At 38.0% G+C, this 24,953-nt stretch overlaps 1 protein-coding gene across 2 annotated transcripts in view; it reads left to right on the top strand.

Moving 5' to 3' along the window:
* LOC124168421 (palmitoyltransferase ZDHHC15B-like) overlaps positions 1-21,136 on the top strand; it is a 61,970-nt gene extending 40,834 nt beyond the window's left edge. For both annotated transcript variants that reach the window (XM_046546652.1, XM_046546645.1), the window contains 2 exons: positions 4,302-4,813; positions 19,337-21,136. In XM_046546652.1, coding sequence (XP_046402608.1) covers positions 4,302-4,813; positions 19,337-19,389 — 565 coding nt within the window. In that variant the 3' untranslated portion in view covers positions 19,390-21,136. The remainder of the gene's footprint in view (positions 1-4,301; positions 4,814-19,336) is intronic.
* The last annotated feature ends 3,817 nt before the right edge of the window (positions 21,137-24,953 follow it).

Raw genomic sequence — 24,953 nt, 5'->3', positions numbered from 1 at the left:
TGTATCTAAAAATAAAGATTACTTAAAAAGGGGGACCCTACGGATCAGTCGTTAGTTGAGTTTTTTTCATATCACATAATCATCAAGGATGAGACTGCTGAGAGGAATTTAATAGAACTGAAAAATATAGATTTACTAAAAAAAGATAGGAGGACCCTTCTCTGAGCAAATCGTCTGAGTCAATGGAACAAAAAAAATAGTGTTATGATGGGTGATCCCACAAGTATTTTTTGTGGCTTTGTACATAATTTGGTACCTTTAATCATAGCATGAGTCAAATCTATATCCACAGTGTCAGAATTTTTTTAAATACAGTAGATTCTGCTTAATGGGTCCACCGCTTACTTGGGGCAGCCGCTTAATTGGGGCAGATCTTTAAGAACAGAACCCAATAGAGGAATATCCTAGAGTATTCTCTGCTTAGTTGGGACAGCAAGCCGCTATATTGGGCCATGAGTCAGCGACATAGACTCTATACTAGCGACGAAATTAAAATTTTTTGTTTTAAGCCAAGGAAATTTAACTGATACATCCATAGTAAAGGTTAAAAAAATGTTCAGAGCACACCCTGTTACAATTGACCTCTGTCCTATCTTCACAACCATTTTCCTGGCTTCCCTCAAAGACTTGTCCTTTTGGTTAAATTTGAATATATTGCCTCCTTTGAGCAATTTTTTCACTGCAATGTGGAAAATTAGATTTATCTTTCCAGGTTTTTTTTTCTGTTCGGTGAAAGTTATCAATTATTTTCTGCTTATTTGGGTTCCTCGTTACAAAATGTAAAAAAAGCCTATTTTTTTCACACTACAATTTTTAGTGTTTTTTTTAACTCTTCTCTAACTCTAACTACCTTCTCACATTAAAACAGATTGAAATAGTCAAAATTAGGTGGAAAACTCTGTACCACATTCATGTGCTAGTGGAAAATTGCTCCCAGCACAAGTCTTCTTTTATTCTGCCCATTGATGCTAGAGGTGTGTAAGCATTTCCTGGTTGTGGGTACTAACCATTTTTCCCATCTTATTTATGCTATAATTTTGTCCACATCCGTGATAGCATATGAATGTGCAGTTACAGAAAAGAATAACTGTCATACTAGTCTGTTTTGTCAGAAATTCAGTGCCCTTTGTACCTTGCATAGATATATTTATCATAGAAAATATATGCATATAATCTAGTGAGCTTTCCTTTTGAGTCCCCTAATTTTTGTGAAAAGGCTCTCTTGTAAATGATTGCATCAATATATTTAGTGTAAAAGATGTAACTCTTATTATTTCCATAAGCATGTTATAGGCTTTAAATGATCTCCTGAATGATATTTTTAGTGTATTATTTGCACCTGATGCAAAAAAAGTTGTAGAAATTAATCTTAACTGATTGATTTATACCGTAATTGTTGAATGAGGCTTTGATAATTTGAGAGATGTAGAATATTATATTTGTGCATGGCATGTTGCATATCACTAGTGATTACATCTTTTAGTTACTGAAAGGTGATGAGAATTTTATGTTGAAATTTTATCAATGTACAATATCTTGAACTTAGGAAAGACCTATGGTATTGATGCACCAGTTCCCATCAGAGAGGATGGGAATTAGTGCATCAATAGGCAAAGGATATCTTAGACGAGAGGTCTCCAAACTAATGCCTATAAGCCGTTAGAAGCCCTCTAATGGAGGCCTCTGTATCTGGCCCTTGGGAACGATTTTGTGTATGGAAAAAATTACAGTAATTTACCTGTGTCCTTGCAAAATCAGTATCTGTGTATGTGGACACTATGTTTTTACCGAATTAAATTTGAAGCGTGCAGGAGTGTGTTAAGTCAGCTGATCACTACGATGCATAACCTTATTCACTTATTACAATTTATGTTTTTCACAGTTAATGATATAATATTAAAATAACATCTTTGTATTGGTGATTTTTTTTGCCTCTAGGCTGTCAGCCTGCTTTATTATAGTAAATGAGCCTCTGCAGCTGTAAAGTTTGTGTGGATGACTATTCTTAACTTAGTCCTTGGTCTCTTTCCCCTGACTGCAGGTTGAAGGCCGGTTTTATCTAAGGTTTGCACAATGGATCAATAAACATCCTATGGCTGGTTTAATAATTTCTAGTTAAAATTTTGCAGTGTGAAACCCACAGTCAATGAGTGCTTCAATCTTTGGCCACTAATTTAACTAAACATGATTCTGAACTACTTCATGTCATTGTAGCTTAAAAATATTCTCAAGTTAAGCTTACGGCTTAATCATGATCTGTTTAACACTAACCAGCCATTATAATAATGCCCCTAGGGGTCTGGTTTCCACCCTCCGATTTGCATGATTTTTTCCAACTCCTACCAAAAATCAAGTTCACTAATTCAACAAATTTTTGCCTCTCAAGCAAGGTATTAGTTTGCATGAATTAAATGTCCATGTAGTAAATATTACTATTGTTTTGGAAGTTATCTTGGTTTAGGTAATATATATTGCCAAACCCATTGCAAAATGGTCTAGAAGTACCATTGATATAAAAGAAAGCAGTACATATTGAGAACCTTAGTAACATTCAGTATCACTCTTTACTCCAAGGAAGGTGGCAGGGCTACCGAGTATTGATTATTATGATAAGCATTTATGGGAGAATTTGAAATAGTGAATCCATTTTCCAGATATTTTTTGCTCCCCAATAATCATGTCTGAGAGGTAGTGTGTAGGTGATTTAAATCTTCCGGCAGTGTTGAGTGTTATATGTATAGCAGCAGTGAAGCATCTTTGTAATTCAAAGTTTGGGAGTTATAGCAACTAAACTCTAGTACGCATCTTTAAGGGGATATTTTTATTGTTTATCTTCCTAATTTATTTTTGCTAGTAATTCTGGATATTTCAACGTATTACATCTTTGATTCTGCATTCACCCCTGATTTTAGCTAAAGCTTAGTTAAGCATTTTTGCAAATATCAGTTTAAAGTAATCAGTCCTTAGTAAGCAACCTAAATGGAGCTGTCATCATACTTCTGCAGGGGTACTGCAGGAGAATGTTATGTCCAGCTAACTATAGCTACAAAATCCTGCTCTTCATTAACAGTATTGCAAAAAATAAACCTGTGCTTGGTTAGTATGTAGTGAAAGAAAGCATACTTGAAGCTAAACTTGAAGGAACAAATGGTATGATTAAAAAATGTCATTCAGAAGCTTACATTTTCATTGAATATGCATGTTTCTGAATATTTAGAGGCCTTTGCATCATATGTCTTGACATATGTCATGATTGTTTTCTACTATGTATTTTCTTTAATGAATTTTGCTTTACTGGAATTGGCCCTACACTTGGTTTATCTGTCTGAAAAAGTCATCATCAAAGCTAGAATTTTTAACAAATTATTCATGCACAGGGAGTGATTATAAAATTTCAATTATTAAGGCATGTTAAATATTTAGGCAAGTTAATGGGGTATATATTTTAATCGTGGAAACAGAATGACTAAATTCAGCACATGTTTGAATTATGTCAAATAGTCACTGTTGAACCTTCTTCATAACAGACTAAGATATAATGATAAACCAAATTTTTAATTTAATAAAATATGTGACATTAGTGGAATCTTAAGTATGCTCCCTATCTCCTTTTTCAAAAAATGGAAATTTTTTAAGATGGATGGCAATGGACGAGAAACCTAGCCTCAAACTTTCCAATCAATGTGTAAAATAATTGGTCTTAATTGGTTTCATTTTAAAAACATTTGGCGTAAAAATTGTAGAATTATTTTCCCAAGTACATATTAGTAAATTCCATGATTTATTTCATTCACCTTTACGTATCAAACAAGATCAATGTTTGTAAATTTATTGCTTTATTTTAATAGTGATTGCATTGGTCACTTTCACAAGTTTGTTTGATTAGATTAGTTGTAGTGTTTGCACCTGTATGTCAAGAACTTGTTAATGTACCTTTGAAGTGTTAGCAATTAGACTTGATGACTATTTTTCCTTGTGAAATCTGTATGATTTAACTAACTTGTTACAGTTTACACTTACTCTGTCAATTGATTTGACTCTGAATATTGAATAACCAAATCATATCTCCATTTTTTTGGCCAGTTTTGCATTATTTTTAGAATTCCTCTCTCTGACTAACTGATGCATTGCATGAAGTTCTTTCTCTATGAGATTAAAACTGGCTATCTTTTGATGAATTGCTCATCTCAAAAACATTTTAATACAATATTATTTGCTGGGAATTAATTAGTAAGATGAAATCATGACTGGATATTATTCACAAATTGCTTGTGTGCTAACTGACAACTGACCCAACTCAGCCTGGGTGATGGCGTCACCTTCCCCCAACGAGTTGTGGACACGGATACAGACACGCTTCTGGGCAGACGGCAGCGATGGCAAGAGGAGGATGAAGAGGATGAGGAAGGAGGCAGGAGGGTCGGAGGAAACCCAGCGAGGAGAGTGGAAGGAGTCCACGGAGCGGCCATGCCCCATGGCGATCATAATGTGAATCCAGTTGCTAATGGAGACGAGTCTTTGAATAAAAACAGTGGTGTTGGTGGTGGGATGAGTGGTGTGGGTGCAAATTCAGTTGTCTTGGGCAACCCCCTGAGGCCATGGGGCCAGTTGAATGTGGGCTCCGCCGGAGAGGCTGGTGCCGGACTGCTCTCGTCGTGCGCTTCGCCCACCATCTTGCTGCATGCCCAACCTTGGCAGCCTCAGCCCGTGCTGGGAGCAGCTGTCACCCACTCTGCTCCTCAGGAAGTTACGCACCCAAACTCCTTGTCCTCCAATATGCCCAGTTCCTCTTTTTCTGGGCATCACAGCCCAGGTAAAGCAAGGCTCATGCAGTCACTGGCTAAAGGCTAAGATTTTTAAGTTTGCTCCTAAAATATATTTTAAAGTGATGTCTGCATTTTTCAAGTATGCATCTACATCTGCTAGTGTTTAGACTAGCTATTTCACTCACTATCTTGTCAGAATTTTCTATTTCACTCACTATCTTGTCAGAATTTTCAGATGGATCATGAAATTGTTGTCAAAAGAAAGTCAGTGAAATGGTTATCTATAAACTAACAGACACAGATGTGTACTTGTTAAGTACAGGTATCAACCAGTCAACTCCGTGGAAATATTTAAGCTATGTTTTATAATTATGTGCAGCAGTAATATGAAGGCTAGTATATATCATTCGGTTGTGACAAATTGATTTGTCTTACCAACTTTGATTAGGCCATTGTCATTAAGTGTAGAAATTAGATAAAGTTAATAGGTGCTATCGCTTTTGCATAGTGGAATTAGTTGGTATGTGATACCCATTCTATATAAATCAATGGGCATAGTTTAATTTAATTTAGTTATAGTGATTTTATGCTATGTTATCTTTATTCTAGTGTGTTATTAATGTGTCGATTTCAGTCTTTTAACTATCGTTGTGTTTTCAAGCGCACAGCTCGTGAAATATTTTAACTTTTAAGTTATGGTAAGGTTATAAGGATTAAGCCTAAGTTACTGGGTGTTTTCCTCGGCAATTAACTACAGGAAGTTCTCTTGTTATGGATGACTCAGCACATTATGTTTTGTATGTACTTTGTGCTTCCTCGGCTCCAAATAAGGAAAATTGATATTAATTTAATCCTTAACAAAGTGCATATGCATTCAGCGAAGAAGATTGTTATGAAAACTTAGTTTCAGTTAGGGTTTGTTAAATTTTTCATGAAAGTGCTGCCTAGCGGAGCCTTCAATGGAAATTTAGCAATGAATATCCAAATGGAAAAATGGATATTTGAGCTTCTACGGCCTCAATGGATTACAGAAGAAAAGGAATATCTCAAATGGCCGTATAGATCTCCCTGCTCGTCCACCTTGCAAAGTCGAAAAATTTTTGCTGCGTTGGTGTGCGGGGAGGGGGAGAAATTCACCGCAGGGACCAAACACCAGCCTCTCAACCGGAAGGCCCACACCACACACACACTCACACACTCACTCACTCAAACATACACAGCAAGATCCTTTGTGGGGGCTGTAGGGACCTCCGCTAAGGATTCTTGCTCCACAGAAAACTGGGAATCTTCACAGGATGGGCCTGTTAAAGACAGCCAGTGATCCGTGGAAACACATTCATTCAATAATCAGTCACTCACCTGTGGATGGCTTCAAAGTACCGGGAGAAAAGGATTTGCTCAAAAAGAGCGTCGTCGGTGGGGTTCGGCAAGGGGACGAGGAAAACACACACGTATACGTATTTCGGCTACAAAGTAGCCCTCTTCAGCGTGCTGGAGGAAGAACCAAAGTCACTTGCAACTCAAGGCTGAAAGTGAAGGGGACGGGAGGACAACCAAAAAATATAACTAAGAATAAGAAGGGGAGAGGGTTGAAGATGGAGGGGCTAGGGGGGGGAGGAAGAAAACAGTATTGGGTGTTAAACGGAAGATGGGAACCTATGGCAAAAAGGGGTTCGAGGGGAACGGGGGAGGGGAGTGAAGTGATTGGCTAGTGGCGTACTGGGGTAAGGAAGAGGGGGGGAGAGGTTAAAGTGAAGGAGAGAGTAGGGAGAAGGGGGGAGGGAGGACTAAGGAAGGGAAGGGACTAAGGGAAGGGGGGGAGTGAAGAACTTGAGGGAAATTTTTAACGGTCGTTGAGAATTGGCAAATGTTCAAATATGGAAAATTTTGGAAAAAGTTTTTAAATTTTAACTGTTGAAAATGTCATGTTAGAAGATGGAAAAAAGGGAGCTGTGAGGGATAGGTCCATGGTCGCTGTTAACGATTTTATTCTTGTTTTTGTATATAAATAGACTTTCATAGGCGTCTAGTAAGTGGTTGGGTGTTTGTTTTAGTAATTTAAGATGGTTTTCTGATGTTACATGTCCAGTATCAATTAAATGTTGAGCCATGCTAGATTTTTCTGGCCTGTTGTATCTGAAGTGGGCCATGTGTTCTTTGAATCTGGTCATAATATTTCTACGTGTTTGACCAATGTAGAGGCTTTCACAAGAAGAACAAGAAATTTGATAAATTCCAGATTTTTTATTTGTGTCAATTTTGTCCTTGGTGTTCCCCAGTAAATGTTTCAGTTTGTTGTTGTTGTTACTAAATGCGATTTTTGTGTTTACCGTTTTAAAAATTTTCTCTAGGCCTTTTGTTAGTTGTGGGTGGAAAGGAAGTTTTATGTAGCGTGGTGTTTGGCCACATGCCAAAGTAGTGGATTTATTGAGAAGTTTTTTGAATTTCTGTTTTTTAACTAAATTGTCTATCAAGGATTCTCTAAATCCATTTAATTTTGCAATGCGTTTTATGTTGTTTAGTTCTTTTAAATAATTATTTCTCCCAAGTGGAATATTTATGAGTCTGTGGACGAGGGCATTAAAAGATGAATATTTAGTGCTAGTGTGAACAAAAGAGTCCCGATGAATATAATTGTCAGTGTGGGTAGGTTTGCGGTATATATCAAAAGTAAGTCTGTCATCTTTTCTGGTGAGTAGTAAGTCGAGGAAAGGAAGTTGATTGTTGTTTTCAATCTCATGAGTAAATTTAATGGTGGGGAATAAGCTATTTAAATCACGCACAAACTGATGTAAGTCATACTTATTGGTGTCGAAGATGGCAAAGATGTCATCTACGTATCTTAAATAAATGGATGGGAAGTAACTGAATTTACTTTTAAAAATGTTTTCAAAATGAGTCATGAAAACATTGGCAAGAAAGGGCGAAAGAGAGTTACCCATGGAAGTTCCGAATTCTTGTTTATAATATTTGCCTTTGAATGAAAAATAATTTTGATTCATTACTAGATTGGTTAATTTAATTAATTCTTCAATTTTTCCTACATCTAAATTTAAGGAGGTTAACCAACTTTTTAGTGCAAGTATTGCTTCGTCAATAGGTACACTTGGAAATAGATTGGTGACGTCAAATGAAACCATGATTTCTCCTTCCTTGAAAGTGTAGTTTTTAGTTTTGTCAACAAATTCAAAAGTATCCTTTAATGAATGATGACTTTGAAAATTTAGCTCAGAATATTGTTTTAATAACCATTTTGATAGATAATAAGTTGGAGAACCGATCCCCTTCAGCACGCTGAAGAGGGCTACTTTGTAGCCGAAATACGTATACGTGTGTGTTTTCCTCGTCCCCTTGCCGAACCCCACCGACGACGCTCTTTTTGAGCAAATCCTTTTCTCCCGGTACTTTGAAGCCATCCACAGGTGAGTGACTGATTATTGAATGAATGTGTTTCCACGGATCACTGGCTGTCTTTAACAGGCCCATCCTGTGAAGATTCCCAGTTTTCTGTGGAGCAAGAATCCTTAGCGGAGGTCCCTACAGCCCCCACAAAGGATCTTGCTGTGTATGTTTGAGTGAGTGAGTGTGTGAGTGTGTGTGTGGTGTGGGCCTTCCGGTTGAGAGGCTGGTGTTTGGTCCCTGCGGTGAATTTCTCCCCCTCCCCGCACACCAACGCAGCAAAAATTTTTCGACTTTGCAAGGTGGACGAGCAGGGAGATCTATACGGCCATTTGAGATATTCCTTTTCTTCTGTAAGAATATCCAAATGCCAATTAAATTTGGAAATCAAATTTCAGAAATCAGTTTTATTGTTGCCTTAGTCAAATTTTTTCAATGAGAAAAAATCCTAATACCTGATAAAACTTGCCTTTCCTTGTTAATATTACACATGTGAAAGCTTTCCATATTGACTCGTGTCTTTTTTGAATGTTTGCCTGAAAGTTATGTGCGTGCATAGCAAAAGATAGCATAAATCAAGCTTTTGAGTTTTCATTCCAGTGAATTGCTGTTGGGAAATTCATGACTTAATTTCAGTTGAAGCCAAGTAGCTACTCATTTTTACTTTCAATTTACCTCACCAGCTTAATTCATCTTAATTCAGTATATATGTTGAGTTAGTAAATGAAGAGTTAGATGCAGAAACTACATGCTATTTGCTAGAATACAAGTTATGTACAAATGTGTAAGAATTGACATTTTCCGGAACCTTCATCACACATAACCTGGGGACTTCCTGCTGTTACAATGCTGATGTCTGCTAATTTTTTGACGCTACGGTGAAGCTCTTAAGAGCTTGAATCTTTTGATAAACCTTTATTTTGTGTTTGGACGAGGATGATCCCTATCGCATTTTCACCTGATAAATGGTGCTTGGTAGTTGTAAATTATTTTTTTTTTTCATTGGAAAAATTGCTCTGAAACTGAAAAGTATGTGTTGATATCATGAGAAGTCATTCTTATTAATATAATATGTACATGAAAAGTCAGTGAGCTCATTGGACTTAGGTGGGTTTTGGTGCTGAATATTTGATAGTATGTACTTGGCTACTTATATTTTAATGTTCATTTAGTTGGAGTGAAATTTTATCCATAATTTAAACTTATTTTCTGGTTTGTTTATCATTCTTGTTTGATGGATCTCAATGATGATAGTTGAGATGCATTTTTGATTAAGGTATTTATTTTCTAAGGATTCCTGCCATAGGAAATTTTCATGAAAGGTAAGTATGTATTCCGTACCTTAATGACGATTTTTTCTGCCTATTCTTTTCTCAACAACTTAATGCTCCTGGTTTTGGAAGAGTGGGTCCAATGTTCACAGTCTTTTAATATGATCAAGTTTGAAATCCATTGTTTTGCTTGTTATCGGTCTAATAACATAGTTCAAGTTCTTGAAGTTCATAATTTGTTGAGTAGCTACTCCATTTTAAAAACATGGGTTTATTTCCTTTCATAGTAAAAAAAAAATCCTGGAAGACCAACTTTTTGGGTCATATCAGGCATTACTACTAATAAAGAGGTCATGCAACTTGTCGACCAAATCAAGTTTCTTCTTATATAGTTCATACAGATTATACCAGAATATAAAAGAGATTAAACATGGTACATTCTCAGCTGTAAGGGAAAAAAGAACCAATTATAATGCAAAAAATAATTAAATAAATTTAATTCAAGGTTTAGGTTCTGTATTTTTCTTGGTTAATCTGAAAGCCATATTCATTTTTTCTAGTTTGTGATTAGGGAAGCACCTCCATGATGCCATTTCTAGCACACACTATAATAATGTCAAAATGGTTGAAAGTGGTTACTTGATTGGTGTCTAGTTTTTGGTAGTTAATATCTTTCTTTTGAAGAAATTAATCCTGAGAATTCGAGAAAATACTCATCTTTAGCCAGCCAGCCTATTTATTAATATTAATGGCTGATGTGAGCCAATAAGTTGATATCTTTCAGGCGAACTAATCATCATGAGTTAGAGGAATAACAGCAATTTTCTAATATTAATAACTGTATTATTACCTGGGTTTCGATCTTGTATGTATCATCATCAGGTAAACATTATTGGTAAATAATATGGTCCTTCTCTCAAAATTGATCTGTGTATTCATAATTGCAAATTATTAAAAGAATTTGGCTGATGGAAGGGATACATGTAGCGTAGACGAAAGAAACTTCATGCAGCTACATATTCTCTCATAAGTATAAAATAATAAATGTGAATTTACGTCAATTTTCTTGAGTTGGTGACATCATGAGAGTTCTTATCATAGCTTCTTCAGGAAGACTCACTAACTGAGGGATAAAGTGGCTCAAAAGGGTATTAACAGCAATGAGCCACCAGAGGTATATACACAAGGCCAAGAAGTAGCTGAGAAGTGGCAACCCACTTTGCATGAGTCGATAGTCATCAACTTATTGGAAAAAGGGTTAAAGGTGTCAATTTTTCATCACTAATTGCTATTTGATTTGCGACAGATTGAAAACTGGGAAAATACAGGTCTATCAAAATCCATCACAATGAATGACGAAATTAGTGAAGGAGCCCATTGTGAACAAATTGTTGTTCTCCTGATTATGAATGTATGTTATACCACAAAGCCCAGTTAGTAATAAATGCTGCAAAATTGCTATCAATTTCTTGACCTCATACAGTAAACTCTCATTATTATGAAGGTCCCAGAACTGAAAAACCAGAGGATCATAATAACAAACTTTGTTGGGGTGTTTCTTTCAGTAATCATCACAAAAAAAATACCTTGCCAAAATTCCTTGTTTCTTCAATCTCCCTTATTTATACTCGCTCTGCAGAATAGCTTCAGAGTTTGATATAGGCGGTAAAATCATGTTCATATACAGTAAGTCTTTGATAAAAGAACTAGATGCATTCCAAGAGCTTTTAAGTTGATAAACCTATGCAAGACATCGAAAATAGTGATTATCCTGCAGAATGCAACACTGCATTACAATTTTGCGTTAAGTGATTATTTTGACGAACAGATCCACAGTCCGGCCGACGAGAGTTGTCGGATGACAGCGCAAAAGGAGGGTCAGAGAACCCTGCGCCAGCACTTACTTACTTCCTTGGCACTACAGCCCAGTGTGGGCTTTGGCCTCCCTCAAGACGCCAGTCCATTCTCTCCTGTTCTGCACTTTCTCCCACCATCTGACAATCCTCATAGCCTTTATGTCTTCTTCCACATCCTGCATCCATCTTTTCCTCGGTCTTCCTCTTTTTCTCTTTCCATCCATATTTCCATGTAGAATCTTCTTAGGCATCCTTTCTTCACTCATTCTTTTTACATGACCTAGCCAAGCTAGCCGTTGTGTCTTCACAAACCTCACTATGTCTTCGCCTCGGATAATATTTTCTATTTCCTTGTTTGTTCTTATCCTCCAAGTTACCCCATCTGTCACGGGACCATATATCTTTCGCAAAACCTTCCGTTCAAATATCCGCAGAGCTTGCTCGTTTCCAGCGGAGATGCTCCACGTTTCTGCTTTATATGTCACGACCGGTCTGATAAGTGTCTTATACATCTTGAATTTCATCTCCTTAGATAGAAGAGTTGACTTCAGGAGCTTAATATTAGCAAAGTAAGCCCTATTTCCAGCCATTATCCTCTTGTTGATCTCTTCTGTCATTGAGTTCTTACAGTTTAAATTAGTACCGAGGTAGCTGAAATATTTTACATTTTCAAAGTTGTACTGGCCAAATGTAACGTTTTGAGTCCATCTTCTGTCTTCCGTGGTCGACATTCTCATGTATCTCGTTTTTCTCTCATTGATTCTGAGCCCTATATTCTTACTCTTCTGTTCTAAGATTTTGAATATTTCTTTCAGAGAATCCATATTCCGTGCCATTAGAACTATATCGTCGGCATAGGCACATGCCTGAGTAGATTTATGCACAATTGTCCCCTCTAACCCCAGTTCTTTCATGGCTTCATGTAGACACAGATTAAATAGTACTGCTGATAGATAATCTCCTTGTCTCACTCCAGTTGTTATCTTAAAGGCTTCACTAGTCTTGCCCCCGATATAGGCCTTAGCTTGGGATCCTTCCATAGTCATATTTACCAACTTAATTAGCTTTTTTGGTATTCCAAATCCCTCCAATGCCTTCAACATTTTTCTTCTATTGACACTATCAAAAGCTTGCTGGAAATCGATGAAAAGCATATGTAGGTCAATGTTGTACTCATAACATTTCTCCATGCATTGTCTCATTACAAAGATTTGGTCGGTTGTTCCTCTTCCCAGCCTGAAGCCACATTGGTATTCACCAAGCATTACTTCAGCATACGTGTTAAGTCTCCTCTGCAGTATACAAGAAAGTATTCTGTAAGTGACATTTAGTAATGTGATTCCCCTATAGTTGCTGCATTGCAATTTATCTCCCTTCTTGAATATAGGGCAAATTAAACCAATCATCCATTTCTCAGGCATCTCTTATTTCTCCCATATTTCACATATCAGTATATGTAGGTTCTTTGTTAAATTTTTTCCTCCATACTTGATTAACTCGGGTACAATTTGATCTTCCCCTGGAGCTCTCCCATTCCGCTGCCATTTTAACGACTCCTCCACCTCCTCAATTGATGGCCTACTAATATTGGTGTCCACCCTCATGTCCAAAATTTCTCCATCTTCCTCATCTATCTCATTGACATTCAGCAATTCCTTAAAGTACTCGGCCCATCTTCCCATTACTTCTTCTTCTGTTCCAACCAACCTCCCATTCTTATCCTTACATGCGTTTGTTCTTGGTTGAAATTTATTCGTCATCCGTTTGATTGCCTGGTATAACTTTCTACTTTCATTTTGTGTGTTCAGTTCCTCAATCTTTTCCACAAACCCTTTTAAGTACTGTTTTTTCTTTTTTTGTAGTATTTTATTTGCTTGTCTTCTGCTTTCTTTATATCTTTCAACATTTTGTCTTGTCTCTTTCTGGATGGTGTTCCTTCGATCTATATTCTTCCTTTCTATAGCTTTTCTGCACTCATTATCAAACCATTCTTCATTCCTTGTTCTCTTTCTTTCTCCTATGGTCTCCTTTGCAGCCTCTTCCATAGCCTTCTTTATATTAAGCCATTTTCTCTCTACCGAGTCATTTACACTCAGGTTCTCTGCTCCTTCTTCTAGTTTCTTACCCAGGATTTCCTGATATTGGGCTACAGCTGCTGGTTGTCTGAACTTTTCCACTCTCCACTGTATCCTCTTGGGTCCTTTAATACGTCCCACATTCGCAATTCTTTCCCTGAGCTTGGCCTTTACCAAATAATGGTCTGAATCACAGTTTGGGCCTCTTGCAGACCTTATGTCAATGACTGAAGATGCATGTCTTCTGGAAACCAGAACGTGATCAATTTGGTTGACCACTCCTGTACCTGCCATTTTCCATGTTCCCTTATGAATATCTTTGTGAGCAAAACAGGTACTTTTGATTATTAGCCCTTTAGCTTCTGCCAGCTGGCTTAGCATCATTCCGTTTCCATTTGTTTCAGTATGTAAAGAGTGTTTTCCAGCTACATGCTGCAAGAAGTCCTCTCTTCCTATTTTTGCATTGAAATCTCCTAGGAGAATCAACATATCATATTTAGGTATCGTGCTGCATTCTCTATCCAGTTGATCATAGAAGGCATTCTTCTCATCATCATTAGCATCTTCTGTGGGTGCATAAGCTGAGATGATAGATAAGTTTCTAAAACGTCCTTTGAGCCTTATCTTACACATTCTATCCCCCAGAGGTTCATACCCTAAGCAGCTTTGCTTCATTTTGTTATTAAGGATAAACCCTGTTCCAAATTGCCCAGTTCTCAGTTTAGGCCCACTATAGAACATTGAGTAGTCCTTTTTATCCACTCTTCCATTTCCGTTCCATCTTATTTCTTGTAACGCCACTACGTCTATCCCATATTTCAATACTTCTTCAGCAATCTCTGCCATTTTTCCAGCCTTCAACATGGTCCTTACATTCCATGTAGCTAAGGTCAATGTTGTATTCCATTTTCGAGTTCCTGATCGTTTGCCAGTGTCATTATCCTTAAATCCGTCCGTATTCCGAGGCTTCTTTATGGGTTTCGTAAGAGAACATTTTTTTACGGTGTGGGATTGTTAGCCCCACGCCCAAACCCCAACCTGGAGGACCAGGGTAACTCTTTTTGTCGGGCCTATCCCCTTTGACCTGTCCGGCTTGGGTGGCCCTACCAGGAGCTTTTGCTCCTGCCGTCATAGCTCTCAGGTTCACTTAGGCACGCAAGCCCCCTCATCACGACAAGATAGAGATACCAGCGAGGGGGCCTGCGTCAGCACTGTTTTCAGCCAATCACTGCCCACCAAATGGACCTCACACCGTTACCTAGTCATACAATGTTGTCACATGCATATGAAGCACTGAAAGAAGCCCTTTCTTCGTATAGCCAAAACAAGGGATTGTGTCCTTGGATCCTTCACGTTCGTTGTCCCTTCCGGCCTCTTTCTTCCTGGAACCCTTTTGTTTACATGTGACGTGGGCGTTTCCCTTTCTTACCTGGCAACCTTGCCCACTACCCCTTCTGCCGGTAATCGGACAACTCTCGGCGGCCAGATTGTAGCTGCGTGTGCAACAGGGATGGAGCTGAATAAAATTGTGCTGTCCGCAGAAAGGAAGAATGGACAAAATGCTGAACAGTTGCTGTCTTCACAACAGATTTAATTGTCACTGTTCAGACTGTGCCCAAAGAGCGAGTTCCTTCACGCCACACTGCATCGCATTGGCCAACTCCAAAGAATTTTCGGGCATGCTTGAATTTTTCGAATGTTTGTATCTCTGAAAGTTAGTAAATCAAATTTTCAGAAGAAGAGGACGTAGTAATTGTAATTTACGAGCGGTAATGAGTGGGCCACCATGATTCCCCTGGAATGAGGCGTATTATATGATGTTTCGTGGATACTGAAGTATTTCCTACTGAAGAAAGAACTATAATTTACGCTTTTGGGCACAGTGCACGATGAGAACTTAAAAGGTAGCGCAATGATTATGACGTAGCGTAGTGTATATCTACCCTTAAAAATGCTGTTAATTCGTGTATAAAACCCTGTTGCTTTACCATGGAACTTCATAATAAAGTTCACTTTATAACCCCCGGGACCGGAACTGAGGTTTGTAATTTCGAAATAATGTTTCTTTTACTATAGATTTGGTTAGCCTTTTCGTCGGGACCAACGATTTCCTTCGTGAAAACAAGAACTTCGTATTGTAACGTTTCAATTAATTTCACTTCGTTTTCACGTTACTTTCAAACATTTTATTTCACTTTAAATAATACAAACTCGGGAGCGAGGGAAACACCCGTCCGCCATAACTATCACAATCCGAGTCCCCTCTTTACTTCCTCTTCCCGCGCCGTCAACAATCCCAACAATTACCTCACTCCACCTCTGCTGCTTATTATTGCTTTTATTTCGTCACACCAACAACCAAAACAAACCACTCAAAATTAGGTGTTACATTTGCCCCATTGGAAAAGAAAATGGAATGACATGCAATTTTCTTTTTCAAAGCCTTCAAAAACAAAGTATTATGGGTTATGGGCGTGGCCCCAACGCCTTCAGTTTTGAACTTCCCCCTTTCCATCACACAAACACAGTTCACTCCACTTCACACACCGGCATTTCATTATTCCATCTGTCACACTTCTCTTACTTATCACTCCCCTTCTCCGTTCACTTTACTCATTCATTCATCACTGTCATCATTCATTCCAAGCATATAAATACCAACCATGCACTTAATAAACAATCAACAAACACTCCTGCAATCATCCATATCAAATTATTACACATGTATTTACCCTCACTTTTCTCCTGTCACATCACCCTTCCACCGTCTCTCCAGGGTGTAACCACTCTCGCCACCTATCTAATTGCCCCATTTTAAATTTTACTCTCCTCCTTTTCTCCTTCCTCCTTCTTCTCTCCTCCCGACCTTCGTCCCTTCTTACGTTACCTTCACGTATCCTAAATATTCTCGCGATCCTCTCAGAGTCACCTTCTCCTGCCGATCCAAGCTCGGTTATGTGACTGCTTCCTTCCGCCATCATGGAATTGACAAGGTGCTGTCGCTCCGGTTGGCGCACCTCCGCTACATTGTTTAGTGCAGGCCGCTGATCAGCTGATCTCTCGCCCGGCTGGTGAAAGTATCCATCGCCGAGAAAGTCATTGTCTCGTCGTCCCTCTCTCTGCTGGCTCGACGCCTGCCACTCCTGCTGCTGCGACTTCCTCGAGTCCCATCCGTGCTGCTGGTTGTGCTGGAACGCGCCTCCCGACGTCCTCCACGCACTCTCCTCACGGGGTCCCAATGTATTCCTCCCATCAAACGTCGGGACCTTCAATTGCACCGCGGATGCCACTGCGACGCTGGGTCTCGCGTCCCTCTCACGCACGATGCGTTGGACCGCCTCCTCATCCGGCCCAGCTGCCTTTGAGGTGGATTCTTGTCCTATCTCGTCCGCCATCTTCCCGGGCACGTCCTCCGCTTGTTTTTCCTTTCTCCCCTTACATTCTCGCCGAAACGCCGCTAACCCTTCGTTGATGCTCTTCATTGTCTCCTCCAACTTTTTGTCCCTTTCTTCTTGTTTGCTATCCTGCCTCTCCAGTTCTGCCTTTAACTGACTATCTCGCCTCTCCTGGTCTTCTAGCATCTGTCTTAGTAGCACCCGTAGGTCACTGTATCCTTGATCCTGCGTCTCCATCTCAAACTCATGTATCTCTATGTCTACCCCTTCTTTTATCAAAAGTGGCTTTAAACGCTCCTGCAGCTCAAATTTCGCCCCTTGGGTCGTCGATCCCCGATTCCTCAACAAACTTTGTAAATCCACCTTTTTCAGTTCGTAAAATTTTTTCACTCCCGCCATCTTGAATTCCCGCTCTCTACGACGCGACTCGTTCCTCAGGCGTTCCGTGGTCTCGATCCTTTCGAGAAGTCGTGCCCTACACGTTGGGCGCCAAAATGTAACGTTTCAATTAATTTCACTTCGTTTTCACGTTACTTTCAAACATTTTATTTCACTTTAAATAATACAAACTCGGGAGCGAGGGAAACACCCGTCCGCCATAACTATCACAATCCGAGTCCCCTCTTTACTTCCTCTTCCCGCGCCGTCAACAATCCCAACAATTACCTCACTCCACCTCTGCTGCTTATTATTGCTTTTATTTTGTCACACCAACAACCAAAACAAACCACTCAAAATTAGGTGTTACAGTATTAATGAGAGTCTACTGTATACTGAATCCTTAGAATGTAACCTTACCATTTTATTTTCGATTAACTTACCAAATAACTTAATATACTTATGAATCAATCCTTTTATTTTACTCCTACCTCCAACTTTCCCCATGTATACCATGTAACCATTATCTCTATGTATACATGTGTTTCACAGCAACGGTGACTGCAGGTAGTTACCTATGTCTAACAGCCTCTGCCTTTGATTCCCTGCCCCAACTCTCCATGTTCCGCCCTCACTAGCTCAGGGAATGCAAACTTCCCCCTTGACTTGTGTTTTTTTCTCACAGTTGTTTTTTGTCAGTGAATTACTTGCTTAAAACTTGTGCCATCATCTTGAAATTTTCAAGGTACCTATGTTAAGTATCTGTTCAACATTAGCCTGTACATATATTAAATTTGAATATCTTATCCAAGTATAAATTTATATCTTAGTATTTTCTCTGGTGCAAGTTATTAATTTTTAAGATGCAGGCAAATTTTGAGTAAGGTCTACTGTATATACCCAAATAGAAAAAATATGACTGGTTGAGAGGGAGGTGTGCATCCTTGTAAGGACACAAATCCAGTAGTTACCCCTTTATAATCTGTAAAAAAATTCCCAAAATCAAGGGAATATGTAAACATCTTGGTTAAAATCAAGTTTTCTTTCTGCCTATATTCCGATATATCGGCTCTTGGCACTTTTTGCCCGTGGAGCAAACGCCGATGAATCGGCCCATGGCACTAAGAGGGTTAAAACCCACACTAAATGGCTATGTCACCTGCATCATGAACTATGACCCCAAAGTGAAACGGTAGTATCATTTTGTAAAACATTGATGTCATATTGGTACCTGCTTGGGCTAAAAAAATGCACTGAGGAGGACTTCTTTTGGTGACTTTCATGTCTGACTCAGTGACTAACATGATGCCAAATGGCATTAGTTCGTGGCCACTTTGCTATATACAAGATGGCCCCACAGGTTCATATACACGGTGAATGTGTTGAAAGATATAAAACTTGGTATTGATCATTTTTGTGGTATTCTGTGGCGAATAATTAAATCATAAACTTACTGCTCAATATGAATTTGTAGTTTTCATATGTAGTTTTTTAAACATTTACCACTTCATTAGATTTAATGAATGTCTAAATATTAAGTTAATTAATTAGACCTTGGACACCTGGCCCTGAGGTGTAGACACTTAAGTGTGACCAGATTTCTTGAAAATTCTGGACCATATGGTACAGTTTTTACTTATGCCTTGTATCTGGGGGAAACTTTTGCAAATTTTTGGTGCATTATAGAAGAAAATAAAAATTAAATTGGATTGGTCTGCTGAAATGAAATTTCGAAACCATTAATTTCTGTGAGTCGTGGGGATGAATTTAAATGTATGTTTCTCTGAAATGATTCCATTCCTCAAAAAATATTATTGATATTGCATTGTGTACTTGACTTTGTTGTATGTGGGTAAATTTTTAGGCCCTGAAAAATGTGTTTCAATTAAATATATTGATGTGCGCTTATTATTACTGTCCCTTGCTAATTTTTGAATTCCCAACATATTTCTTGAATTTCCAAATAACATTCATATTTCATTTTGTGAATAACATCTGTTTACTGTAGTTAAGTGAATATGTAATTTTGTTCAACCTGGAGTTCAACTCCTGATCAGATTCAACTTAAATATTCTTACAAAGAAAACTTTTGGAATGCCTAATTTTCAATTTTGGTTTCCACAAACTGTTATCTTTTCATTTTGTTTTAGTTCTTAATCCTTCTCAGTGATATGATATTTATTATTATCTCCACAGAGATGAACTCGAGCAACTCTCAGAGGCCTGCCCGACGGGGAGCTCCTGTGTAGTGTAGCCGTCTTAGTGGTTTGAATTGACTCCAAACGAGGAGGTTGACAATGGTGTTCTCACATGTTGTATGGCAGGTATGTTGCTTCTGAAATTGAAAGGCCCATGACTGTGCTCATGCATACTTGACTACATGGGTTATCATTCAAGTGCTGTACAGTGAGGTTGGCCAGCCCTGCTGCATGTGACTCTGCGATCCTCCAAAGAAGATAAAACAGAGCAGTTAAATTACAAAGAATGTGAGTGAGTGGCTGGGTGTTGTCAGTGTTTTAACTTTTTACTCCCAGATACAGCAAATCAACTCCTCCTTTTTTGAACTTTATATATAAACATATACACACTATTACGAATAGAAACATACATGCTATATATTTTTTTTAACAGTACTTTAAACAATGCTTGTTGAATTATCGAAGATTTTTCAATAGTTAGCCATGTGTGAGGTGAGAGTGCATGTGCGACAAATCTAATGGATGGAAGACATCATCAGCTACTGTCAACTCAAGTTATTAGCTTTCCAAGTCCAGTTCCATGGGCTCTCTTTGTGATTTGGATGAAACTTAACATATTTGGATTAGGAGTATTTGTCAAAATTGGACACCATCAAGTTTTCTTATGCTTTGTGTATTGAATAAGAATTTTGTGTCATAATTTTTCTGACATGCAACTCATTTTCATATTGCAGGAAACTACATTTACTTTAATACTTTTCTTATTTTGTTTTTTTTTCTAAATTTGTTATTGTTATCACTATTATGTTGCTGCACACATGGACAAATTTATTGTTTTCAATAATACAAGGCTGCATATTTTATTCACGATTGACATTGGTGCTGGATGTGTATTCGTTTTTGAAGAGTTAAGTATTAATATGGATGTATAGCCTCAGCCTTCCTGTTGAATGAGTTTCATGCCTTTAGGCATGGCAAGTTTATGAAATGGCCATTCCATTTGATGGGAAAGACTCAAGTACATTGGAAAAGACATTGGAAAGTGTAAATATTGTAAATAGCTGTGCTTAATGAATATGAGAGTTCATCTTGCTTCAAGCTTTAACTTCTACTCAGAATTTTCAAGAGGAGAGTGATTTTTGCTATATTATCATTTCACCGCTAATGAAGTAGATGCTCAAAAAGCCATGAGAGCATCTCTTGCAATGTTTCTTTTGCATTAATTTGCAAAAACAATCTGCTCAATTTTATTGATTGCCTTTTGAAGAAATTTTTTTAGTCACAACTATGCATACTGCAAAATTTACTGGTTGCTCCGTTACATATTTTATTTGCCTCTTCTATGCCACAGTTATGAACAGAGGCATCTGAAAAAGTGCCATTTGTATCTGCAATAAGTTATTGTAAATAAGGAAGTAAAGTGATTTTTCTGCATTAATTTCCTGTGGATGTTTGTGTAGCGGTTATATACTGTTACGATGGATTTTGTTTTAGCTATATTTGATCAATGTTTATAATTTAACAGAAAGGAATGGCATTTTTCACCATTTCTTTTTACATGTTGTATTTTGATTTCACACTCTGAATACTTAAGTTTGTTGGTCATTGTGTAATGATTCAATCTTCAAATGTCAGCCAGGGAGGAGTGCTAGAAACAGTTTTTGTGATAAACGGCCGTTACTGCTGTGGTTTTTAAGCAGACAGTTTGACAGAAGTAAAATGCAAAAGATTGGTGCATGCTTAAATTCGTACAATAATTCAAGGCCATTAAATGTTCACTGTTTTTATATAATTTCAATTTATCTGTACAATTTTATTGCTTTCATCCCCATCATCCTGGTTCCTTGTGTATCCATCATTTATCTAAATATCATTATCTTTCATAATTACTTTCTTCATAAAATCATATTCATTAATGCTAAATTGTATTAATGCCTGAAATTAGTTATCAATAAGGCATGTGCATTTAATTGTAATTTGTTTTGCCAAGTTTTGGTTTGTTGGTAACTACTACATGTTAGGACTTGTGGTCAATCGAAAACATTTTAAACAAGTCAATGTTTGTCTTGATTATTATTGAATTTTTTGTCTGATGGCAAATGCAAAAAGTTTTGGCTGTTGAAACAAAATGAAATGCTAGGGAACTTCTGTTTTCACAGTAAATGTATTCTAGGATTGTGTGTGGAAGCTTAGTCTATGCGCTAGCCATATTAGTATTTTTCAATCATTAAAATCACCTCATTTTAGCATTCGTAGAAATTTTAATATGGAGTGCAAATGCTATGTTGTTCTTTACTAGTTTCATTTGCATTACAGTATAAAATGTGTCACAGGATAGGGTTCTCAAAGAGACTGTCAGTGAGAGCAGGAATTGACACTTCCTTCATTCCATGATTTAATAAGACTTCTCCTATGGTAGGTCTCCTGAAAGTGTCCACCAACTGCAGATTGATGCGTACTATGAATACAAATGCTCAATATTGTTAGAAATAATCAATGACTAGCCAGTAACATACCTTAACCAAGCCACTTACAAATGCACTATGAGTGCAAAAATTCCACTGAGGTATAAACTCATTACTCATTCACTCCAGCTTATCTTACTATTCTCTGTCATAGATAGTTATCATCAGTGCAGTCAAATGGAGAAGAGTTAATTAAAAAGCCATTTTCTTCCTCAATTCTCTCCTGTGAGGCATAACCAACAATCTTCCATCATGAAATCTTGGTTGTGTTTGGCCTCATAAGTTACTGTATTTGAAGTTGTAGAAAAACCCTTTGTAATGATTTTTTGCCGTGGACTATTCTTGGGGTTTCTGGAGTGATTTAGGCATTACCATTGCCTTTTTTCATCTTTGAGTATGTGTATTTTTTAGTTCCTGTAGAAGCCATTTAACCAATATTGGTGCATATGAGCAAAAAGTGAAAATAATGTAAAATTCACCTTTTATTGAAATGAGAGTTGTATGCATCCACTTAATCATAGAAGTAGAATAGCAGGAATGGCCTCATAATTCAGAAAATGATCATGTGAATCAGACTTAAGGGTGACCCTTCTAAAGGATCAGTTACAGCCCACAGCGTTGTGTTAACTAACAAGTGGTTTATAGTTCATAGGCTGTCAAACGGCGGTTATATTTGTTGATTAGTAGATGTGGTTGATATTTTCTGAGAGATATTTGTATGAGAGCATGCAATATGTTGGAGCAATTTTAAGTACTTAAATCATTAGGTTTGAAACCTTTCCCAATTGCTTATATGCTGTCAACATTTCCCTGAAGTCACTAGCTTTATGTCAGGTCTAACAAAGAGAAAGGCTCATTTAAATGCTCATTCAGATAGCAGTAGTTGTTATAAAATCCATTAAATTAACAGCCTTGTTTTTTCACCAGAAACTTATGTTATAAATGAACCAATATGATTCGCCTTAAACTTTAAATGGTCTTTACTAAACCTTTGTCCTTTGATGGTATGCTTCAAGTGTTTTCTCTCTAGTTTTTAGCTCACTATTTCAACTGGTATTTTTTGGCTTTTTCACAATCAGTTGGTCGTTATTTGTTGCTGAATGTCCATCTCTGTTAACACTTGCTCCAATTCCCTATGAAGAAATAATCTTCCCTCTATAATCTTTCCATCCATACTTATTTGAGGACTCATTGTATATTAATTTCGACCATTTTATCGTAATTACTAGCCACTTCCCCGTGCTTAGATATTCTTGTGTTTGCATAGTAATCTTTTTGCATGCCCAAGTGATACCTTTGATGATAATGGCAAAATTCTGACAGGTTGTGGTAAAATTCGGAGTAGGTAACTTCCAAGATTATAATCAATGATACATCATTGAGCTGCTTAGAAGGTGATAAAAAGAATTTCCAATTCCGGAAGAAATTTTAAAGATTTGTTATCATTTTAAGAAAATAGGCCCAAGAGGAGTGAATTTGAGTATACAGTAGAAGCCCGGTTTCATGAGTGCTCGTAATCCCTCAGAAATTAATTGCAAAACCGAGCGCTCGTTGTATCCGAAGGTGTTGAGTAAACCCACCAAATTGTCATAATCGTTCGTATTTACAGTTTTTCTTTTGTTTCTGCGGTATTTAACGAAGTTAAACAGATTAAGAGTCATTATTAGGCACAATCTAGTTGAGTAGCAACATATTTAAAGAAAATATTAATTCCCCATCCCTATATTGAATCAATATGTTTGGTATGCGGTGGAAGTTTTTGGATAATTTTGCGAGTACATTACACCGACAATATGACGAAACCACTTGAATAGTGCGGATTTCATTTTCGGATATTCCCCTTGCCGCAAATATTTTTGGCTGCTAGGTGTTCCTAGTTCGGCCACTGCTGCACAAATTTTATCTTTGTTCTTTAATATTGTGAACAAGTAAATGATGGGACACCAAACCACCTCCAGATATCAGTTTTTAAAGTCCAGCTACTTTCGCACTCGTCTATAATTTTAATTTTGTTATTAAGGCCCAAATATTTATGTTTCCTGGACATAATGCACTTGTGCAAACTACCTGACACTGAGACTGCACCCCTGAGACTGAGTACGCTCCGCCTCTCCAAACGAGTAAACTCCACCCCTTACCCACATCCCAACTCTCTGCTGTCGTGTGATTGGGCACATCCATTTGACAGGATGGTAGAAGTTTTTCAATCGCTCTCTGATGCTGAATGCTGAGGCCCCATCAGCCCTCTGCCTTGGATTGTGCTCAAAGGATCGGGTGCATTGAGTTCTTGCCTATATAGTCTGGCCGCCAGGAATTGTCTGATGACAGCCAGAAGGACCTAGTTTGGGGTAGGGGGTAAGGTTGCCAGGTAAGAAAGGGAAATGCCCACGTTACATTTAAACAAAATGCTTCCGTAAAAAAAGGAGTCGGAAGGGACGACGACCACGTAGGACCCAAAGGAACAATCCCTTTTTTTGGTGATTCGAAGGAAGGGCTTGTTTTGCTGGTTTTTCAGGCCTTTTTCTTTGCGTCATATGCGTGTGACAACGTTGTATAACTAAGCGAGGGTGTGTGGTGCTCTTTGGGGGCAGTAATTGGCTGCAATCCGTGGTGGTAGAGGGTTCTCCGCCCCTCCTTTTTGGCTGTCATCGGACAACTCTCGCTGCCCAGACTGTAGTCGGAGGATTTTCTGGAGAGCGATTGCGATGATATAAATATTTTACTTAATGTACAAAATCTTCAGTTCCTTCGAAAAAGAACCCTGGGCGGTTTACATATCTACGATAAAAGCACCGTATGGGAACGGATTAGCGAGGACGCATGTGCTGCGTCGCAAAATTTGGAGCGGAATATTATTTTTGACATAGGAGTCTGTGCATAGGAGCTTTTAATCATTGCCAGGAGATTCTAAGGATTGTGCTCACGTAGTACACAGCCCTTGAGGGTAATATGCACCTAAGTTAAGCCATTCGTTTAAACAAATTTATGGGATTGTGCAGAAGTGTGTCACAGTTTTGCTGATATGTTGTAAAATTTTGAATCATACAGAATTTTGGAGAGTATGAAGAAGAGATAATGAAGATTCACTATGATTAGTCGCTAAGAAGAGGATTTCTACTAATCAGCGCAGTAATTCTGCTTTTACAAATT

This window comes from Ischnura elegans, chromosome 1, assembly GCF_921293095.1.
Source record: "Ischnura elegans chromosome 1, ioIscEleg1.1, whole genome shotgun sequence".
Lineage (NCBI taxonomy): Eukaryota > Metazoa > Arthropoda > Insecta > Odonata > Coenagrionidae > Ischnura > Ischnura elegans.
This window is presented reverse-complemented; position numbering and strand designations above follow the sequence as displayed.